Source organism: Manis javanica, chromosome 3, assembly GCF_040802235.1.
Source record: "Manis javanica isolate MJ-LG chromosome 3, MJ_LKY, whole genome shotgun sequence".
Lineage (NCBI taxonomy): Eukaryota > Metazoa > Chordata > Mammalia > Pholidota > Manidae > Manis > Manis javanica.
In genome coordinates this window covers 85,476,458-85,497,370 of record NC_133158.1, presented here as the reverse complement: position 1 = coordinate 85,497,370, position 20,913 = coordinate 85,476,458, and the positions used below count along the sequence as shown (strand labels likewise).

The window sequence follows — 20,913 nt, the reverse complement described above, 5'->3', positions numbered from 1 at the left end:
CATAGTCGCCAGGCATAAATTAGACCAGTTAACATTCCTGTGGAATAAGTTGCTCTTAATTTGAGTCGGACAATAGATGGAAATACTGACTTTAGAGGAAGACCATACTGATTTGGTTCTTTATATGGGAATTCTAAATCTCATGAATTTGGAGCATTCATAAATTTCTGCATGCCCACTGTAAACAGGTTCCTCTATCACTCCAATATGTTTTAGCTGTTCTTTTTTATGGTGGCATTTGTTGAAACTTAATTTTCTTCAAATGCATAATATCCTTATGATAGACAAACAGAAAAGGAAATACATTTTATCCTAGCTGCAAGGGCATAAAGTAACTTATATGCATGTCATAAACTTTCTACGTCTTAATGCTACAGCTGGTTTATTTCAGACCATTTATTTAGTATTACTTTAAAAAGCTCTAGCTATGAACTATTCCCTCCAGCCTTGTTATAAATCCTATAATATTGCTTCAAAAGGAAAGAAATGTGTTTCACCTCCTAAGATCCTGTCCTCTTGCCCTCTCTGGCTGGGCCTTTTTATTTTTTTTGCTATCCTTAGGGCAACTCATGCTGGTAAAATGGAAATGTAAATTATTGTGTTTGCACAGAACGAGCTGTAAAGTAGTGCAGCTTAACACATGTGCATGTGTTTATTATCTGGTTTTCTTGACACAGCCCAGTCACTCTGTATGTTGCCCTTAATTATTGGTGTGAAGGGATTATGTGCCTTGCATCCTGACTCACCTGATTCCTGGAACCTCTGGGGTCAGCAGTTAAAAATCACCAGCCAAAGCTCCCACAGTGAACAGGCCATTTTTCTTGTGTATGTGTGTGTATGTTTATATTTGTATTGTTTCCCCACATGTCACGTGGATAGGAAAATTATTTACTTGATTTTATTTATTTGCTATGATTATTTATTTGTATTGATTTTTATTTGGGAATGACTATTTTTCAGAGTATTTAGTAACATATACTCTCTAAGGGTAACAGGTATAAAAGCTTAACTGTAATGCACACTTTCAAGGCTGTTTAAATCCAGTTCTTATTTAAAATGCTTGGGACATTGCTTCTGACAACTCATTTTATAATCTTCTCTGTTAATTCTGATGCCAATAAATCCCAAAATGATTTAATTTCGGCAAGGTAAATATGTGTAATTGTTTACAAGAAAAAATTCATTTTTACCTTATTTTTAAAAGTGTCATTTTTTTTCTTGAAAAGGAATAACAGATTTTATTACTTTACTATTTCCTTACCTTAGTATTACTAGAGATAAATCAAAACTGGATAATCAATATCTTATCCTTCATCTGATGTGCATCTTCATTAACATATAACCAAATTGACTCAACACAAAGATTGACTTTATTTCTTAACATCTTTTAGTAAGTCTATGGTTTTTACTGTTTTCTTACACACAAGCAAGAAAAGTAAGATAGCTTTCCTTAATCTGTTCTCTTGTTTTAAGGGTAAAGTGTTTTAGTACTGATAAAGTTAGAAATAGTTTTAATGTAATAATAAATTATAGTAGATCACTGGACTAAGGAGGACTTTGCTATCTGCTTTTCATAGGAAGCAGTGATATTTATGATAATGGCAGAAGCCTGCCCTCATCTGTGAGCTCAGAAGAAAGGGACATTTCTGAGCCCAAATTCTGTCTCCAGGAAACCTCAATGAAATTAATGATTGTGACTAGAATTCTTAATAGGAAAATACTAAAAATGGCAATAATCTCTATCATTTATTGGGCACTAACTGCCTAACAGGCACTCGGGTGAAGCACGGAACTAGCAAATTTTAGAGAGCTTTCTTTTCTTTGATTCTTTTGCTGACTTGTTCAAAACAGAAAAACCTTGAAAGTAGAGTTCTAACTTCAAAAGCGACTCCACTCACAGTTTGCCCAAAGAAAGGGCGAAGGGCTTGCTGTTTCCGTGTTTGTGTGGGTGTTGACTCCCTAGATGCCGGCGTCTTCTCAGATTATCTACACTCCCCACGGGATAGACAGTGGCTGCTGCCTCGCAGTGGTGAGGCAGCGACAGGCAGAAGAGCAGCGTCAGTGTTCCTTCTCCGTTTGCTCCCTCACCCTCCCATTCCTGCTCTGCTGCCTCAGAATCATCTGAATGAGGAGCTGAGGAAAGTATTTGTACCTACTATCCCTCCCAGACACCATTTATTCTTATGCCTGTATTTCTTTACTGAAAACCTTCATGGAAGCCTCCCAGGAACATAAATCATTCTGTGGTATAACCATGTCTTTGTCCTATAGGTCAATAAATTGGTCATTTCTTAGTCCGAACTCAAATCCTGGACTTGTTGGCCGAAAGGCTCTCCAGAACAGTCTCTACACCCGTTTCATACAAACTACAAACTGGCCCAAAGCAGTCATTGATCATCACCGAATGTTCAGTTGCAGTATTGCCAATAAGAGTCTTCCATTGTAAAGTGACATTGGAAAAGGAAATGTCTTGATTTTGTTATTTAAAAATTTAAAAATCCTTCAATAATATAGTGTGATAAATGACAAAAAAATCACCATTAAGCATCCATTTCCCCTACTAACACAATGTACCAGTATTTTTTATGTTACCAAAAGTAAATACAAAATCAATAATAATTTCCAATGATGATAATTAATAATAATTAAATTTCTTAATGATATCATCATTATTTAATCATTATGATATATTATTAGGCTTAATTCAGATTTAATTAAATAGATTAAATAGATTAACATAATTCTAATAATAACTAATAGTAATAGTGATATGAGTACATATAGCATTGGAGTTAAGCTATAATTTTCTTCAATGTTAGGTCCTGTTTGTGTACTTAAATAGATCTTAGGGTCCCCTCTTAAAAATTTAGTTTTCTTTTGAAGAAAGTTAGTTTATTGAATATTCCAAATTGTTTCTAATATGAGTTATCTTTCCAAATGATAAAAATCTCAATATTAAATCAAATCAAAATGATTCTCCTGTATCTTTTGTCTATGCTATTTTAATTATAGAACATCATGAAAAATTTTCACCTTCAGTATAATTAAATAAATAAATATATTATCAAGGAAGTTTATATTTAATAAGCTATAAATATAATTTATGCTCAGAATTTAGCTTATTAGCACTATTATGAGACTTACAGAGAATACTTATATTGCCTTTAATTATATTGAAAAGCTACACAATAAGATTTCAGCTAATTGATGCTATATTATATACACATACACTACAGCTTCAAGTAGATTTATAATTGCAGTGGGGGGCTTTGATTGAGAATGTTAGTAAAAGCAGACATATCAGATAGAAGAGGTGCCATTTCATGTGCTTTACTTAATTTACCTTTAATTACAGCAGCTGTCCTACCTTATGAAAGTATTTCACAAACTTTGACTTATTGTCAAATGTGACATTGTGACAGATACTTGATTACTGCCCTGTGTAGAATCATAAAAGTGCAAGGGCATGATGGTGCTCACTCACTAGTGCTCCTTGTAGTAATTACTGTACTACTCAATTCTGAACCAGCTTCTCCTTAAGATCCCCCTCCTTGAATGTTCATTTTCCTTCTAGCATTTTTTCAGAGAAGCTCATTGTGGTTCCTCTTTATGTTTTATTATGGGGAACTTCTCTTATTAAATTGTTCAACACTTAGTCCAACCTCTCTGTCTGCCAATTTATGTGACAGCTTACAATAAACTAATGGTTGGTGCACTTTGTGTAATGGGGAAGTTTTTTAACCAATGATGTTATAACATTTGCTCAGTAAAGGTTTCATAAATGTTGCTGCAATAATGCCTTTCTTTCTTCCCTTCAACAGTGAAACTTCCCGGTCTCAGGACTTATGTTGACCCACACACATATGAAGATCCAACCCAAGCGGTGCATGAGTTTGCTAAGGAATTGGATGCCACCAACATATCCATTGACAAAGTTGTTGGAGCAGGTAACCACCATATAACCCAATGCTAACCTAGTATATTAATTACAAGTTTACAACTATGAATAGGTTCTCAAGCCTAAGTATATTGCTACAAAAGGGACATTTTCTGATTTCATGATCAAAGACAGGCAATAAATAAATGAAAATATCAAATGGAATGTAATGATTTCAAAGGTGCCAGACTCACAGACCATGGCCAGCTTTTTATTTATTGAATTTCAGAGGCAGCAGCCGCAACAGCTCAGTCTTCCAGTGGTTTGGCTGATCATGTGTCACAAAGCCTATTTGGATAAATAGGGATAAAAGGATAAAAGTGTGTTTTACTTTAAACAAGCCCACTAAGTGAAAATTTTGATTCTGTAAAAAAAAGTTATTTTAGAATCCTTTTTGGAATCAAACAAATAGGTAACACAAAATAAAATCATGGATGATGCATTTTACCCAAATTTCATCACAACTCTTTTGAGAGGATGGTTTAATAATGTGAAGTGCTCCATTTTAAAAGTTGCCTGAAACTTTATGTAGTCTTAATACATTTGTGTTGAATCTTGTTTTCATATGGCACATCTCTTTCTTCTAATCATTAATTTACTCAATCATAAATTCATTACCAAACATATATGGAGTGATTATTAATAACAGTGGCATATTTCCAAAAAAATAGATATAAAATAATAGAATTTTATACATTTACACTTAAACATATGGACATTCATAGAGCATGAAGTGTGCATTTGAATAAAACTATTACTCAAAATGCAAGTGAACAATACAATAGTTTTACATCATCTTCTCATTCTTCAATATTGTTCTAAAAACAAACACAAACTAATTATACTGATGTGGGATATAGAATGACAGAAATTCACTCATTGAATTATGCTTATCAAATTACCTTTTTTGCAAGTACTATATTTATAACTGATAGTCCTTTACACAAATGTGCATACAACTTTGTTTCCTTTTATATACACCAAAGCAGTACTTAGAACTCAAGCAGTATTTACTAGTCAAGCAAGACAATCTGAGTAATTCATAATATCTAAATAAAATGGTAATTTATTTAATCTTCTAATTTTATTAATGTTTTATCCACCTAAGACATGTGCAGGTGGTATTAAAATATGAAACTAGCCATTCATAAAGGAAACTAGAGTAGGTCTACTTTTTTCACAGTCTAAAATGTAAGAATATACACATTCACTGGACATGTAGGTTAATGCAGTTAAAACAAATATTGATTATTCTCTCTTATTTGTATGGTTCTGTGTTGTGAGCCCATCCATGGCACAGGGTTTTTTTTCCTGCTGGCTTTAATGTTGCCCCACAAGAGTGCACTGTTCCCCAGCATGGAAGCCGCAGTAGCACACACAGCAAAAAGACTGCGTGCTCAGTTGGCAAATCTGATGAGGAAAAACCCTCATATGCTTGGCCAAAGTTCCAGAAGGTCAGATACATTGGCACTTTGAAATTTGGGGTCCTCCTCATTAGTAAAAGTTTTGATATACAGACGTTATTGACAAACATGTTATTAACATCCAGATATATAGAACACAGAACACTGATTAAAAATATCTAAATGAAATCAACAGAAGGCCTACTTATTCTGAGTCACTTATAAATTCCAGATATTCATTAAAAATTAGGACAGATCCTCTTTTTTCCTTTCTTTCTTCAAACATTTGTAAAAAGTTAGATATATGCCCCATTTTCAGGATTTTGCAGCCAATATTCCCATTTGCAACAAGAAAAGCAATAAAACTAAACTGTGCCTATTTTATTTGCAGATAAGATATATCTTCAAGGTTGGTTATGCTTCTCCTGGAAGATTTCAATATGATATACACACTCAGTTCTAGTCTGTATTGATTGGCCTTTAAAGGGATTGTCAATACTAAAATAGAATATTAAATCAAGATTTTGAAATCTGTCAGATTTTTTAACATTTTGTTTCATAAAAATTTAAATATCAACAAAAATAGATGAAATTGTATGATCGTAAAGGAACCTGAATGTACACATTTCTACCATAAATAACAGTCCACCCATGGCCTCTTTCATCTCTATACTTATCCACTTCCTACATCCTTTTGAATTTTTAGAAGTAATGTTATTCATAAAAATTAATAATATGCTAAATTGATAGTGACTATCTGCCATTGTTAAAAGCTGAATCTTTCATTCAGTGACTGAACTTTCACCTCAATTTAATATGCAGAAAAACTATGTGTGGGTTAATTCTCTAATTTTCTGTCATAGATTTTATAGAAAGAAATAAGCATAACAGAAACTCTCATTTATACATTGAACAATCAGAAGAATTACCTCCATTTTGCAAATGACAGAAATTAAATTGAGCCATGAGTTCACTTTCTAAAAGTAAAGTAGTAAATTTTTGTTGGTGAGAAATTCATAATGACTACAATTCCTAGTTTTATTCCTCAATGCAACCATTATTTCAAAGATTAAATTCCAAAGGTAGAAAATATTTACTTAACTCCTATTCTGTGCCTATTCTAGGCACTCATGGTATTTAACTTAATAGCCTTTACTAGGTATTATTATCTCCATTTCACCAGATGAGGACACAAAAGTTGAATATTCAAGTGGTCCATGGAACATAATTAGGTTGCATTAATTAGGAAACTAAAATTTGAATCTTGTACCTTCCAACTTCAAAGTCCATGCTAGACATTAATGATTACAACAGTGGCTTCCTCTAATATTTTTGTGAGGTAATTCATGTATGGTGCTTCGTTCACACACCAGCATCATTCAGTATGTATCTTTACTATGAATCTCTTATTAAAACAGTAGAAGGAAAAATGGGCTTTGAAGCTAGTACAGATGGTCATCCTACTTCAACACAGGTACCTTTCCTCTTTTAAATGAAATTAATGTAAGAAATTTTATTTTGAATAATTTTGCATCATGCACCTTAAGACAGAATATAGTATACACACTCTCATAAAACATACTTTCTTTCAAAGGGCAAAAAGAAACTGCTGCACTTATTGAATTAAAAAAGTCAAGCCCTGTCTTTCCAAATAATCTTCTTATAGCTGTGCTTTACTTAGAAGTAACAGGATCTAAATTTTCTTTCTTATAGGTGCAAAGTCGATTGAATAAGACCATGTGAAACTTGACCAGATGGACAACTGAGCATTGCCTAGTCTTTGTTAATTTTTCCAACATAGTTCTAAGTTTTTAATGAAGAGAATTGAATTACTACTTAATATTTCTATGTCTAGTATAGCATATTGGTGACCATTTCTAGTATGTATCAGATGAAATAATCACATTTCTAAATTTTGGGATATTTAAAAATTAGCGCTACTGAAACACTGTTTTCTGAATTTTGAAGGTAGTTACATATGTCCAGATATTCCAAGGAGGACGGCTCTAACTGGCCCACTTGAAATTCAGACCCTTCCTCTTGATCTCCCTGAGGGCCACATTTGTCCAATGTGACATTATTTCTATTACCATCATCATCACTACCACCTCTTCTTACATTAATACAAAATTTGACACTTTAAAAGGCACTTTTATATTCATTCACCAATTTATCTATTAAATAGATGTATGAATAACTGCTTTGGGACCTTAAGTGACTTCAACAAGTTATAGCTTTAGTTCTTGTTTTGAAAACAATGACCAAACCGGATTTCTGAGTAGGGTCAAGTCTGGGGGGAGTGTGAAGCTTCCTGAAGAGATGCAAGTCATCTGTAGGGATGCAGCTGGTGGAACAACAGGACAGCCTGCTGCTTTTGTGGGCCCAACCACTTACTGGATAAGAAATTGAGATGTGTCTCCCTTCTTGCCACCTTCTGCCTGGCTGGCCCATGGGGCATGGAGCGGTATAAAAGACTCACAATGAGAAGAGTGAACCAAAAATGTTATTCCATTCCAGAGAGAGCCTAAAATTGATCATGTAATTAATTCTTTTCAGAAAAATCCCTCATTTGATATCAAAACCCATTTTTAAATGTTGTACAGTATGGATATAATATTCCATACAATATTAGGATTTCTTCTATGAATCATAAATATTTTATGGATTGCCTGACTTTGTGACAATCACTATGGTGGCAGTGGAGATAGATAAAGTCTGCAAATGGTCTCTGCTCTCAGGAAGCTCAAAATTCTAATGAAATAGTTACAGGTAAATCTTCTCAATAACAGTGTATATGAAGATAGTGCCGAAACTAATTCTAGGCAATTTTACATCAATTGGGTTAGACTGTTTAAAAGTTACCAATACTCTACATTCAACAAATTCTGGATTAGTTGTACATTTAAGACATTTTTTTATTGAAGACATTGAATCTAAGGAAATATGTCTACAGTGATTCTGTAGATAAGATGTGCTATCTTTTATTTGATACTTTCATGTTGTTCTCTGTCCAGAAGCCCAAAAAGCTTTACAACTATTATGTCAATAATACAAAATACCAATACTCCAATAAAATTAATTGGTAACAGATGCTTCCATTCTCATTTTCAGAGTCCAAATGTACAGATAAAATGGCCCTCTTAGTAAAAATAGTTGAAATCATCTGAGATTTAATGTAATGCTCAGCCTGTAATACCTTTGCTCATCTGTTGGTTACCCTTTGCAAATGGTAGCTACACAAGGACTGAAAAGTCTAGTAGACTTATCTTTCAACTTTCCTCTTGTTCTTTGTTACTGCATTATTCACAGTGTGGTGTTCAAAATATATGCGGTTTCTCACGAGGTCTATTTTCCAATAGGGTGTGGATGTCCTGGGGTCCCTTAGAGAATATCCGATTACCATCTTCCAAAATAATTTGGAAGCCTGCAGTGTACACTTTGTAGGTCAAAGGTGTAAATGTTTTGAATGGAATTTTTGAAAGGAAACGGTAGCTCTCTCCTGATCATATTTTTTATTATGTAATTCCTTACCTTTCATTGTTGTTTTGTTCTTCTGCATTCTAACAGGGGAGTTTGGAGAGGTATGCAGTGGTCGCTTAAAACTTCCTTCAAAAAAAGAGATTTCAGTGGCCATCAAGACCCTGAAAGTGGGCTACACAGAAAAACAGAGGAGAGACTTCCTGGGAGAAGCAAGCATTATGGGACAGTTTGATCACCCCAACATCATTCGATTGGAAGGAGTTGTTACTAAAAGTAAGTAAAGTCATAAATCCGGTTTTTGTGTATGCTCAGCAGAGACTGTTTAAACCCCAATGCAATCATTTAAGACTTTTAATCTTTTTTTTTATCATAAGTATCTGACAGTCCTAACAAAAAGACCAGTATAGAATGAATATGTCTTTCTTTGACAAGAGATCAGATATTTAACTATATTACATTCACAGCACTATTCCAGATCTTAAAAAAATTTTTTTAAATTTAGGAGCTAAAAATTGGGTGCTATTAAGACATGCTGATTAAAAGATAGTTAAGATGTGATTTGTGAAGAACTTTTGTTATGTAGAAGCAAGGGAAAAGAATGACTCAATCTTGACAGGAATTGCTGGGAACTCCCAGCTAGCTGCTGCCTTTTCTTTTATTGTTCATTTAAGTTTCTTTTAAGCTTCCAAATCTTTACCCTCCTGGCTTTAGGAAAATTATGGGAGTTTGGGGAATGCTTCTGAGCTGTAAAGACTGGGATCACATTAGACCAAGACCTTCTCTTGGGTCTCTGTGGATTTCAAATAATTCTGATCTAGAGTCCCAGATGGATTCTTGACTAGTCTGGGAAAATTTTGGCTCACAGCCCATGATAGAGATCTGAACTTGTTTCGATGATAGTTTCTCCAGCCAAGCTCAAAAGGGATCCCATGAGGCAGATACATGATTTTTGGCTCCAATCCCAATGAAAACCTCTTGAGACTGCTCTGGGATTTTTTTTCCCTCAAGATTTTGGAGCACAGGATGAATAAGCTAAATTGGCAGCAAGCCCCTTAGAGTGAAAGACAACATATGGCAGAGAATTTGGCATCCTTTAGGGGATAATTCATTGACATCACATTTACATATTCTATGGTTACCAACAGACATTACACATTATGTTTTTCACAATGATATTTTTCTTTAACATTACATGAGGCACTGTTCAAATGGCACTAATATGTATTCCCTTTTTAGTGTGATTAAAAAGCCAATTCCTTCCTCACAAGAGCATGGTATAATTGAAATATACTTTGATTTCCATTAGAGTTTTCAAATGTAATAAATGAGATTAAGAATTTAACAATGTGGAGCTTAACCATAAACTGTAAGCCTTTATTAAGTCTTGTAAGAAGCACTTTTTCCCTCTGTACTCACATAAATTAGGCCATACTAGTAGTAACACTGAAATATTTTCTGATGAAAAGCATCTACAAATTTTTTTAATTAATAATGAAAATACTTATTAGTAGTAAGGATTGGGAAAATGTATGAACCTTTTGTTCCTTTAGGGCAAGACCATACTACTTAATATCCATAGAAGTTTAGAATCCTGTCTCACTAAGGTTTTAATAGTCAATTAGCCATTTATTCTCTTCCATATCATCACACCACATGGTTGTCCATCAAATATTAGACCCTACTGGGAAAAGAAGCTCATTTGTCCTTTATGTAGCCATTTGTTTTTTAATTAAATTTTCACAAGTTTTTATTTATGAGTTGACTAGTATGTGCCTGGCATTGTGCCATGAATATTATTTCATTCTTACCACTATCCTATGAATTAGATATGAAAATTCTAGTGTACAATTGATCAAACAATAAATGTAAAAAGCAAATAGCTTGTCTAATCAGGTACTAGAGATGGCATTCAGAACATGGTCTATTGGCTTCAACTCTGGACAAAAATGGGTTTCTACTTTTTGTCTTTGTATTCTACTTCCTCTTTTGTATCTTCAATTGTTATATTCTTTAATAATTTGATCATAGCATCCCTCAAGTTTCAGAAGTTTTCTGGAGATAATGAATAACCCTTAACACCTAAAACAGAGAGAGCAAGAACCTATGTTATTTGATAAATCAGTAACTAAAATAGAACCTGGATCATAGCAGGTACTTAATTTATCCATATCAAGGAATAAAAAATGGTTTGATTATTTAAAGGAAAATTTAGTTCTTCTACTGGTAGTCTTCTACCAGTAGGTCTTTCTTCAGTGTTGGTTCATTAAATTGAGCGCATTTTCCAAAAAAGTTCAATTGCATATTAGCTTACATCACTCACGGAGTGAGGGAAAAAATGATTACATTTTAACATGGGCAGAATTATCACCTAACTTCTCCTAAATTCTCCAACTCCTACAACTAAGAAAAAATTAGGTAAATAGTGACTATTGAAGTAAATATTAGGTTTAAATTTAGCTTGTTCATAGGCTTTCATATTTAATCAATTGTGCATTGACTTTTTGTTTTATTGAATACAAAAACCTACTATACTGAACATAACCTAGCTGTGTCCTATAAATTCAGTTATTGAGTGATAAGTAACATTAAAACTTAATTATTGTGGCAGGTTTTCTTTAGGTATAAAAGTGATATAATAAAATATGGATATGGTCACCTGACAAAGACATCCACAAAACAATGCCCAAGACCTAAATGTAGAAAAAACTCACTAAGAAAAAAAATTGACCTTAAAAATTGCAGGTATTAAAAAAAAATTGCAGGTATTATACATTAAACATCTCATTCAAGCCTGATTCTGTAACATTCTAACATGGATTGCAACTGCCTTATTCTTAAGGTGAAAATTCTAAATTTGATATATCTTCCTGGTCAAATAAGCATGTAAGAGGCTGCCAAATATGATTGTATAAATCCCAGTCATCTCATATAGTGCAAACATGATAGAGTGACAGACATAGAATTAGATTCTGAACTCCTTTAGTGGAATATTTAAAATCTCTACATCTAGTACCTTATAATTTCTGAGAGGAAATAGAAATTCCTTAGAATAAAGTTAGTATGTTATATTTAACATGTAAATAAGGTAATTTTGTCATCATAAATTATTCAATCCACTTGAATTATTTCCTCTGTTTCCTGAGACTGTATGACTACTAAAACAATCTACCTGCAAAGTTCAGAAAACACACATACACACACACCTCTGAAGTGATGCAGTTTATAATTTAAAAATAGTACTGTATTTAAAGAAGAAAAGCAGCAAGCATATCAGTATCTAGATTAAGAATCAGAGGATCAGAGTTCAAGTTCTGATCCAACCCTCCTGGTGTGATACCTCTGGCAAATAAAACCACTCAAAGAAACTCACTTTCTTCACTTGTAACATGAAATCAGCAGTTTCTACTTTGCTATTTCCAGACACTTTAGACATCAAATAAGATTACATAGTAATTACATTACTAAGTGGAACAGAACTATGAAAATCTAAATTACCACTTCTGGTGTGTTTGAAAAGATGTTATCAGTTAATCTTTGAGTATAGAAGAAAATTCTTGAGAACAATTCCTTTTTTTTTGTTCAACAGGAATTCTTTTTATTATTGCTATTAATTATGTGGGTTGAAACACTAGGCCTATTGTAATGTATCATTTTTCAAGTCATTTAGTGAAAGCCCATTCATTATTCAATCATATTTTCATTTATTTGAATTGAGCCATAAACAATTTTAATGGTTCGTTTTGAGTCTGATGGTCTTAAACAAGAGAAGGTGAGACAGTCTCTGATCTTCAAAGTATCAGAAAGCTGGGGGTACAGTCTCTGCTCAGAACTTGGTACTAACATGTGTTATCAATTTTAGTTGAAGTTAAAAAGATGGAACTTGTTTTTAGCAAATGTTTGATATTTCTACCATCACACCATTAGTCAAATGATGTTCAGACTCCGAGAAGACCTCCATTGGCCATTTTTACTGAAGTAGAAGGAATTATATTGGATGAGATTGGTGTGTTTTTTGTTGTTATTTGGGGTGGGGTTATTTTCTGAAAATTAAAATACAATAATTCAACTTAACGATAACCTTGCATTAATCAGGATTGCCAAGAGCAGAACATTAAGACAATTTCCCATAACTAAAACACTTCTATATTGGTATGAGCATCCACTTTATACCAAAATCTTAGCCATTCATTTGCACCTTACTATATTCTACACATATGATAAGGAAACTGCTGGAATAAGACGTCATTCCTTAGTGACAATGCCAAATTCTTGCTGATTCCTGTTTGCTCTTCTATAAAAGTTTCCTTCTGCACTTGTCTCAAGGGTACTACACTCTATGTCATATTAATAGACAATATATGTTATGTTTATTTTATTAATAACTTACAGGAACAGTACATTAGAATAACACATTTTGGAAACTCTGATGACACAAGTTATCATACATTCATGACTAATTTGATAAATGAGTTAAGAACATCTCTACCTAAGTGCCAAGATCAACAAAACTAAGAAAATATTTACTCAGTGTATTGGAGAAAAAAATAAGTCAGGCAATGCTATTTTTCCATGTTTCAAGAAGTTTCCTTATTTTTTCACATTATCCACTTAGGTCTCTTGGTTGAATTGGCCACAGTAGAATTACAAAAGAATGTGTTGTATATTTATCCCAATCATTTAGGTAGGATGGGCTTTGACTATTTTTTAAGATTAAATTCAACTTACAAAATTTGTTAGAATATGACATGCATGCACACAGACACCGCCTTTTAATGAGTACTAGTTTAAATATACAATAACTCTCCCAAAGCAAGAACAAATATAATTATATACTTGTTTAACAACTATCTGAGTAATTCTGGTTCTACACGAACTTTTGTAAAAAGAGAGAAAAAGGAACACCCCTAACTTGAGACTAGTGATATCATGATGCCACACCATACAAGAATATTATCAGAAAGGAAAATTGTAGGTCAGTGTAATGCATAAATAAAAATACAATAACACTGGAATAATTATGAAGCCATAGCTAGAAGTATATTTTAAAAGGTACTATATCATGCCCAAGTGTAGTTTATTTCAAGAATGCTGTTGGTTTAACTCATTCAAGAAATTCACAATAATTAATAGAAAAATGAATTTCAATAGCACAGAAAATAAACATTTTAACTCAAAAAAATTTTAACACATCATACACAGAAAATGTGTCCAATAAATATATGTAAACACACCCAAAACAAACAAAATAATCTTGCAAACATCATATTCAATAGTGAAACATTAAAACGTTTCTTTTAAAGTAGAACAAGAAGCCTGCTATGAGCCCTTCAATTCATTATTATACCTCAGGTCTTAGTTTTGGCAATTAGACAAATAAAAGGTAGAAAGTTTAAAAAGGAAAAATATAAGTTGTCCTTGTAAAAATCAAACTGAGCACATTCAGATTAGCATGTTTATTATTGCACTTGTTACATGAATCAGCACTGAATGGAATAAATGGGAGTAAAAAAGTAATTTCTGCCTTTCGCGGTATTAAATTTTCTTTCAAATTAGGCACAGATAAATATAAAACGTTAAAGTCAGCTGTATATAAAGCATTTGATGTATTCAGATCAATGGAGTACTGTAGGTTAAGGAAGAGATGGAGAAAGTGTTTCTTTCTGCTTTTGAAGAGATTATCCTTAGCCAGACTGAAATCATAGACACAATATGATGTAACCAGCACTCTGCTAGGTGCTGGATTTAGAACTACAGGCAAAATGAAGTTGGCCCAGATGTCATTAACTCATAGACAAGGATATAATAGGGGTATTCTTAACATGAATAATGACTTGATTAAAATGACATTTGGAAAAGATTGTCCTGCATTTTTATATGATTTAGTGGGAAACCCACAGAAAAGTACTTTAATTTAGTTTGCTACAATATTTCTATCAGTTAGGTATAGTATATGAAAATCTATAACCAAGGCATTTTCTTTCCAATCAAAGGTGATTCAAGTCTTTCCTGGGGATAGTGAGACATATTTTGTCAATTTTCTTCAATTTTCCTTTTGTTTATGTTGTTTTGTTTCCACCCTGACTCTGATTACATGATACTGAGTGCTGGCTGCTAAGGTCAAAGATTTTGATTTTGTAAACCACACTCATGTATTACAGTGTGTTCAAATCTTTTGAAAATAAGACACAGAGTATGTAAGACACAATGACTGTTGATAAGAGTCAACAGCATTTCTTTTGGAAATGAATTAAATTTCAATAATTTGTAATGTTTTAATCATTGATAAATACTTCTTATGTTTGAATCAAAATATCTTAATGTAAAGCCAACATTTATTTGATAATCAATAAAAATTTTCTATTTCTGGCTTTGTATTCATTATATTAGCCTGCTCTTCTTTTTATAGAAAATGTGATTAAGAAAGTTGTGGTGAAATAAGTAAGTTTAACCTGGAATTCTTAGATGTTTTGAACTGACATGGCTTCTGCCATCAAATGTGGTTCAATGATGAGTAATATCCGAGCCATTGGGAATAGCTGGGGAAATGAACTGATTGTAACAGACTGATCTGCTTCTTTTAACCCTTTAATTATGAAAGATCACGATTTTATCTATACTCATAAATCAATTTAAGAACAAAAGCAGAATTCCACTGCAAGTTTTGTTTTGCTCATTTTTGGTGGAGTTTCATTTTAGCCAGTCATTCCATAATAATTTCATTGAATTTAATAAGTATACTCAGATGTTTTTTAGGATCTCTGAGAGCAGTGAATGATACAGGCTCTTGAAGAAACTGATAATGTAATTTCTAAATCAAAATGCACATGAAAGAGCATGCAAGCTTGGATAGAAGTACACTACATTCTGTGCAGATGGGCTGGTAGTTTATAAATAATTTCCAACTACATTTAATACATTAATTAGTTAGAACTAATTCTCACTACTATTGTTAAGTCTCTTTTCTTTTAACTCTATCTGTCATAATCAAACTCACAGGGGAAACAAGGTGGAATAGAAACTTTGAAAATGCAACTTAGAAACTAAGGCTTTCTGTGGTAGAATATTTGTGATTCTGTTTACTCTTTGTCTGTACATTTGAGTTTGCTGAATCTTTGAACTTAATGCAAAGCACATTTTCAGACATGCCCATATTAACTGATGTGTTTACAAATACCTAAATTTTAGAGCTGAATGCAGCCTGATCTGATTTCTGAATGGTCATGGGGCTTTGGCTTAATTGACTGGTTTGATTTTTCAGCTACTTTAATTTCCCTAGCCAAACATTCCATTAGACATGCTAACAAGAAATGAAATGGTCATCAGGCTGGGAGCCAAAAGGGAAAGAGTGATAAGCAAAGGTCTGGGTAGTACACAAACACAGTAACTGGCCACTGTAATAGAGAATTGGCCATATGAAGCAAAAATCTGTGACTGCCTTCAAGGTATGCATTGAATTTTGCTAGCATATTCTTCCTAGAATTGTAATAAGTCAAGAACATAGACATAGTGACTTATGGAGAACATGCATATGTAGGATTTCATTCATTCACTCGTCTATTCATTTGATTTCAGGTCGGGCCTCTGGGACCAGTCTTTAGGCATTGGATTTACCAGTTTATGAGAAATAGGAATTTCCAAGAATATATGGAAGCTTCCCTTTCTTCCTGAATATTGTCAAATCAAATCTTAATTAGAATTTTGAAGAAGCAAGTTCTGGAGGCTCAAAGTTTTGCCCAAAATGACTTCAGACATTACCAAATTAACTAGATATGTATGATGTGTCACCAACAATATATAACTAAATCAGAGCCTTAATGGAAGATAGATTGATGCATCAGGTGATTATTATTTATATAAAAATAAATTATCTGAAAAATTGTGTGCACTTAAATAATTTTTCTCACCTCAGAATAAATAAGATACACATCTTAGGATACATTCAAGTAATAAATGTAAGTGTAGCCTTCACAGTATTAAGCCATAATGTGAAACCAGTATGAAATAAAAGTTTTCATCTATGAAAGGAAAAAGCAAGCAAAGAAAACTATTTTCTTACATCAAAATGGCAAACCCAACCTTCAAGACACAGAAAGGACATCTGAGGAAAACTTCAATGAATGTTTGCTAAAATCTGTTATTTGGTGAAGGTCTTCAAACCTTAACTCAGTACTTTAAATGTAGAAAGAAGTGATTTTCCTTCCTTCAGTAATATGCTGGACTTATAATTAAGATAATATTATAGTAACAATAAAGAAAGAAAATTTCAGTGTGGAAATCCGTGCAGGTTTTGAAACCGGAGAAAACCATATTGGGGATCTGCCTGAGTACCAGCTAACTGAGTGACTTCAGAAGCTGTCTTCAATGCACACTGCTTTCAGTTGAGGAAACAGAAAAATGGGAATAATACATATTAGTTAAGCATAGGGATGGTGTAAAGAAGAAGTGATTAATGAATATATGTCAAGTCTAGTGTAATGATGTGTAATTCTAATTATGAAAAAAATTGATAATGATTCCTGTGTATCAAAAATACCATTTCCCATATCATTTCTGATATTTCTTTCTCTTTTTGGAATATTTGCTTTACATTACTTATTTTCCTAGTTGTTATAATAACATATATAGAGTTATATTTACAGCTTTGTTCACATAATATTATACTCTAACAATTGTGTAAAGTGGTACAGTTCTCAGAATTATCTTTTAATTCAGAATAATCCATAGATTTGATACACAGCAATTGCCTAAGTTGTTAACTATAGTTGAACATTTATTGTTTTTTTGTAGATCTATATATCAGCATACTTACCACCTTTGTGTCTAGTGCTTTTACATTTTTTAAATGTTTCTCTCAGTATAAATTTCCAAAATTAACAGCATGGTATGTTCAGGTTGCAACTTTGGTTTTATAACTTATTAGCTGTGGCATTAAGTTATTTACCCTCTATATATCACAGTTTTCTCATGTTTAAAATGAAAATCATAATAATTAAAATTTGTTATATATAAAAATAATTAAATCAGCATCTTGCACATAATAAGCCCTATGTAAGTATTTTTAAATGCTTATTAAAAGGTTTAATGGCAATTTAGAGCACATGTTTACAAAATGGCTATTATGAGTTATTACCAACAGCAATTTAAATTGTATTTTCCTTTTAAACATAGCATGGATTTTATAATTTTTAATGTGCTAATTAAATACAAATTTTAAAAGGTTGTAACTATTAGTCTTAATTGTTTTGTACAATTCTCATGTAGAATCCCTGAAGTTAGGGACATTTATTTACTTGCTTTTGGCCAACCAGAAAAGAGAACACTTCTAGCACATAGCTACATAAATACTTGTAGATAGTATAAATATTGTGTAATCCCTGGCTCTGTTTGGTGGTAGACTTAAGAAATACTTGATTTTGTAGAACAGCTAAGATGTAATTAAAGGGAGGAAAGGGGCATGTTTTGTATTCATGGAAACCCATGCCAAATGAGCCAATTTAAATATCCTAGATTATCTGCCCTGGTTCTGAAATCCAGTCTTCTTCTATTTTTTTCGTTTCATTTTTTTATTAAAATCTAGTTGTTGCTTTTTAATTGTAACTTTGCCAAATTGAGAAGACTGGAAAAGCCTTTACATTTTTTAATTCATGAGACACATCAGGCATTCATGTAATATACATGTTCATGGCATGTTGAACACTGTTGATGATTGTTTATTTATTATTTCCCATATATCTAGGTAAACCAGTTATGATTGTCACAGAATACATGGAAAATGGTTCCTTGGACAGTTTCTTACGTGTAAGTAGAAGTTTTTATATGCATACATTAATTTCTTTGTCTATGCACATATATATACATAAACATGGAATAAGTTGCTGAAAATGTTGAGACAATCTCTAATATTTTACCAAGCAATTAGATAATCAAGGTGTCATGTGGAGCTGAAATTTGCTGGGACTAAAAGGCAAGAGGAAGACTGTAAAACTGCATCTTTACCTGGCAACATCTAAATGTTAATGGTTTATACTTTTTAAAACAAACTTATGCAATCTTCTTCAGCCTTTTTGTATTGTAACGATTCATATTGATTAAAATAAAAACAATAAAGATGCCTAAAGTAAGGCATAATAATAAATTGATTAAGACAGAAATAATCCCTTTTCTTTGTAAAGTAACCTCAGACTGCTAGAAGATAAAAGACCATCTATCTCTGATGTAGTGCTACCATTCCAAGTATTCTCATTTCAGAGATACATCATTTTGTATGACATAAGATATAATATAATCATACTTATATAATATATAATATGATAACTGTTTAAATTTATAAGCCTTATTTTTTAATTACTTCAACAAATATTATGTTCAGAGGAATGCAAACTTCATAGAGTACAAAACACTGCCAATCACCAGTCACTGCAAAGGATAAAGAAAGGCATAGACCCTGTCCTGAAGGTGCTTTCAGCACTATGTGTATACGGATAAATAGAAGACAGAGATAGACTAGGATAGAATCATTCATTGTCCTGGGGATAAATTCTAAATTTTCTATAAATGAGAATTGTATTCTTTAATACTCACAAGCCAAACAAAATTGATTAGCAATTATTTTTTACAGCATATTTCAAAAAACATTTTCCAAATCAGGTAATTAAAACCACCTTAAAAATATTTTTTAAAATATTGTTTTGTAGATACAACTAGATCTGGAACTCTATATTTATCTATGTATCTATATGCATGTATATATGTGTGTATCTATCAATCCATTCCTATCTAGAGTATTAACCATATATTTGTATTTTAATTCAAGTAGTTTAGAAGCTTTTCTAAATCTAGGACTCTTTGACTTTGTCTTCTCTTGCTTTCTATTTCATGACCTTTAACTCTAAATATTCAGTAGATATTTTTGACTAATTTTAAATTATCTATGATGGTTAAAAATTTAACATCCACCTTATTTGAAGCAACTAATAAAATACCTGGAAAACTAAAAAGAACAAGCATTCAGTCAAACAAATAAAAACCTAAAATAAGCACATGGTCATTTCACTTTATTGTTCTTGAGCTTCACATTTCTGAGCAGGAGTTTGTGTGTTACATACATAACAACTAGGAAAGTTCTGGTTTTGAAACTAAAGTCAAAGATTAGCAGGGTACTTCTTGTTGCCAAGTATTTAGTAATCCAATGACTATGCTGTTTTGTTTTAGCCTTATATCCATCTGTTCACATATTTGGTTAGGCTGGAGTGCTTAAAACTAAAAATTTTTATAGCCAAATCTGTTACAATTCAGTATGTGAGATTTTAATCATTTCAGAAGTAGCAACCCAATTTAATGTTACATTTGAAATACTTTTCAGAAACATGATGCCCAGTTTACCGTCATCCAGCTAGTCGGGATGCTTCGAGGGATAGCATCTGGCATGAAGTACCTCTCGGATATGGGCTATGTGCACCGAGATCTTGCTGCACGAAACATCCTCGTCAACAGTAACCTGGTGTGTAAGGTTTCCGATTTCGGACTTTCACGAGTTCTAGAGGATGACCCAGAAGCTGCTTACACCACAAGAGTGAGTGACTTGGTGTCCCCCACCCCTCTTATCTTTGTTTTCCAGCTTGTATTATGTAGTCTTGCAAATAAATAGAAATCATACCCCACAATACTTTGTCAGTTTTATCTTCCTCCAAAGGAAACATATCCTTTAACATTAAAATATTATTACTTATTCTGGGAAAACAGATGGTCACTGTTCATGAGGTGGGTGATGATTTTAATTCTGACATTCCATTCATGGGTGTAAAGCTTCCTCCCAAAATGCAGCAAGGTTCTCACATGCCTGAAGACTTGGTATTTTTATATTGACCCATGTTTTCACCATGGTTGAGCAACTTTTAGTAAGCAGACTAGATAAATTCTCAGTATCCCCAACCAACTAGATGTAATTTTAAAGCATCTTAAAATTAATGTTTACATAAATGACACATCACATTATAAAAATTTCAAAATAAAGTAATACACCGAAAAAATCCTCCATAGTTATACCACCCACAGAGAACATAACTTTATGAGTCAATTCTTTCAGATTTTTTT

General features: G+C 32.6%; 1 protein-coding gene and 1 long non-coding RNA gene across 6 annotated transcripts in view; one reads left to right on the top strand and one right to left on the bottom strand.

Annotated features, from left to right (window-relative positions):
* The window catches only part of EPHA3 (EPH receptor A3), a 371,224-nt gene that overhangs the window by 311,730 nt on the left and 38,581 nt on the right, over window positions 1-20,913 (top strand). For all 5 annotated transcript variants that reach the window (XM_073231799.1, XM_037001725.2, XM_037001723.2 and 2 more), the window contains 4 exons: window positions 3,822-3,947; window positions 8,908-9,093; window positions 18,557-18,618; window positions 20,183-20,392. In XM_073231799.1, coding sequence (XP_073087900.1) covers window positions 3,822-3,947; window positions 8,908-9,093; window positions 18,557-18,618; window positions 20,183-20,392 — 584 coding nt within the window. The remainder of the gene's footprint in view (window positions 1-3,821; window positions 3,948-8,907; window positions 9,094-18,556; window positions 18,619-20,182; window positions 20,393-20,913) is intronic.
* Window positions 4,121-20,913, bottom strand: part of LOC140848418 (uncharacterized) — a 209,720-nt gene continuing 192,927 nt past the window's right edge. The window contains exon 3 of the long non-coding RNA XR_012129247.1: window positions 4,121-4,225. This is a non-coding gene — a long non-coding RNA (uncharacterized lncRNA). The remainder of the gene's footprint in view (window positions 4,226-20,913) is intronic.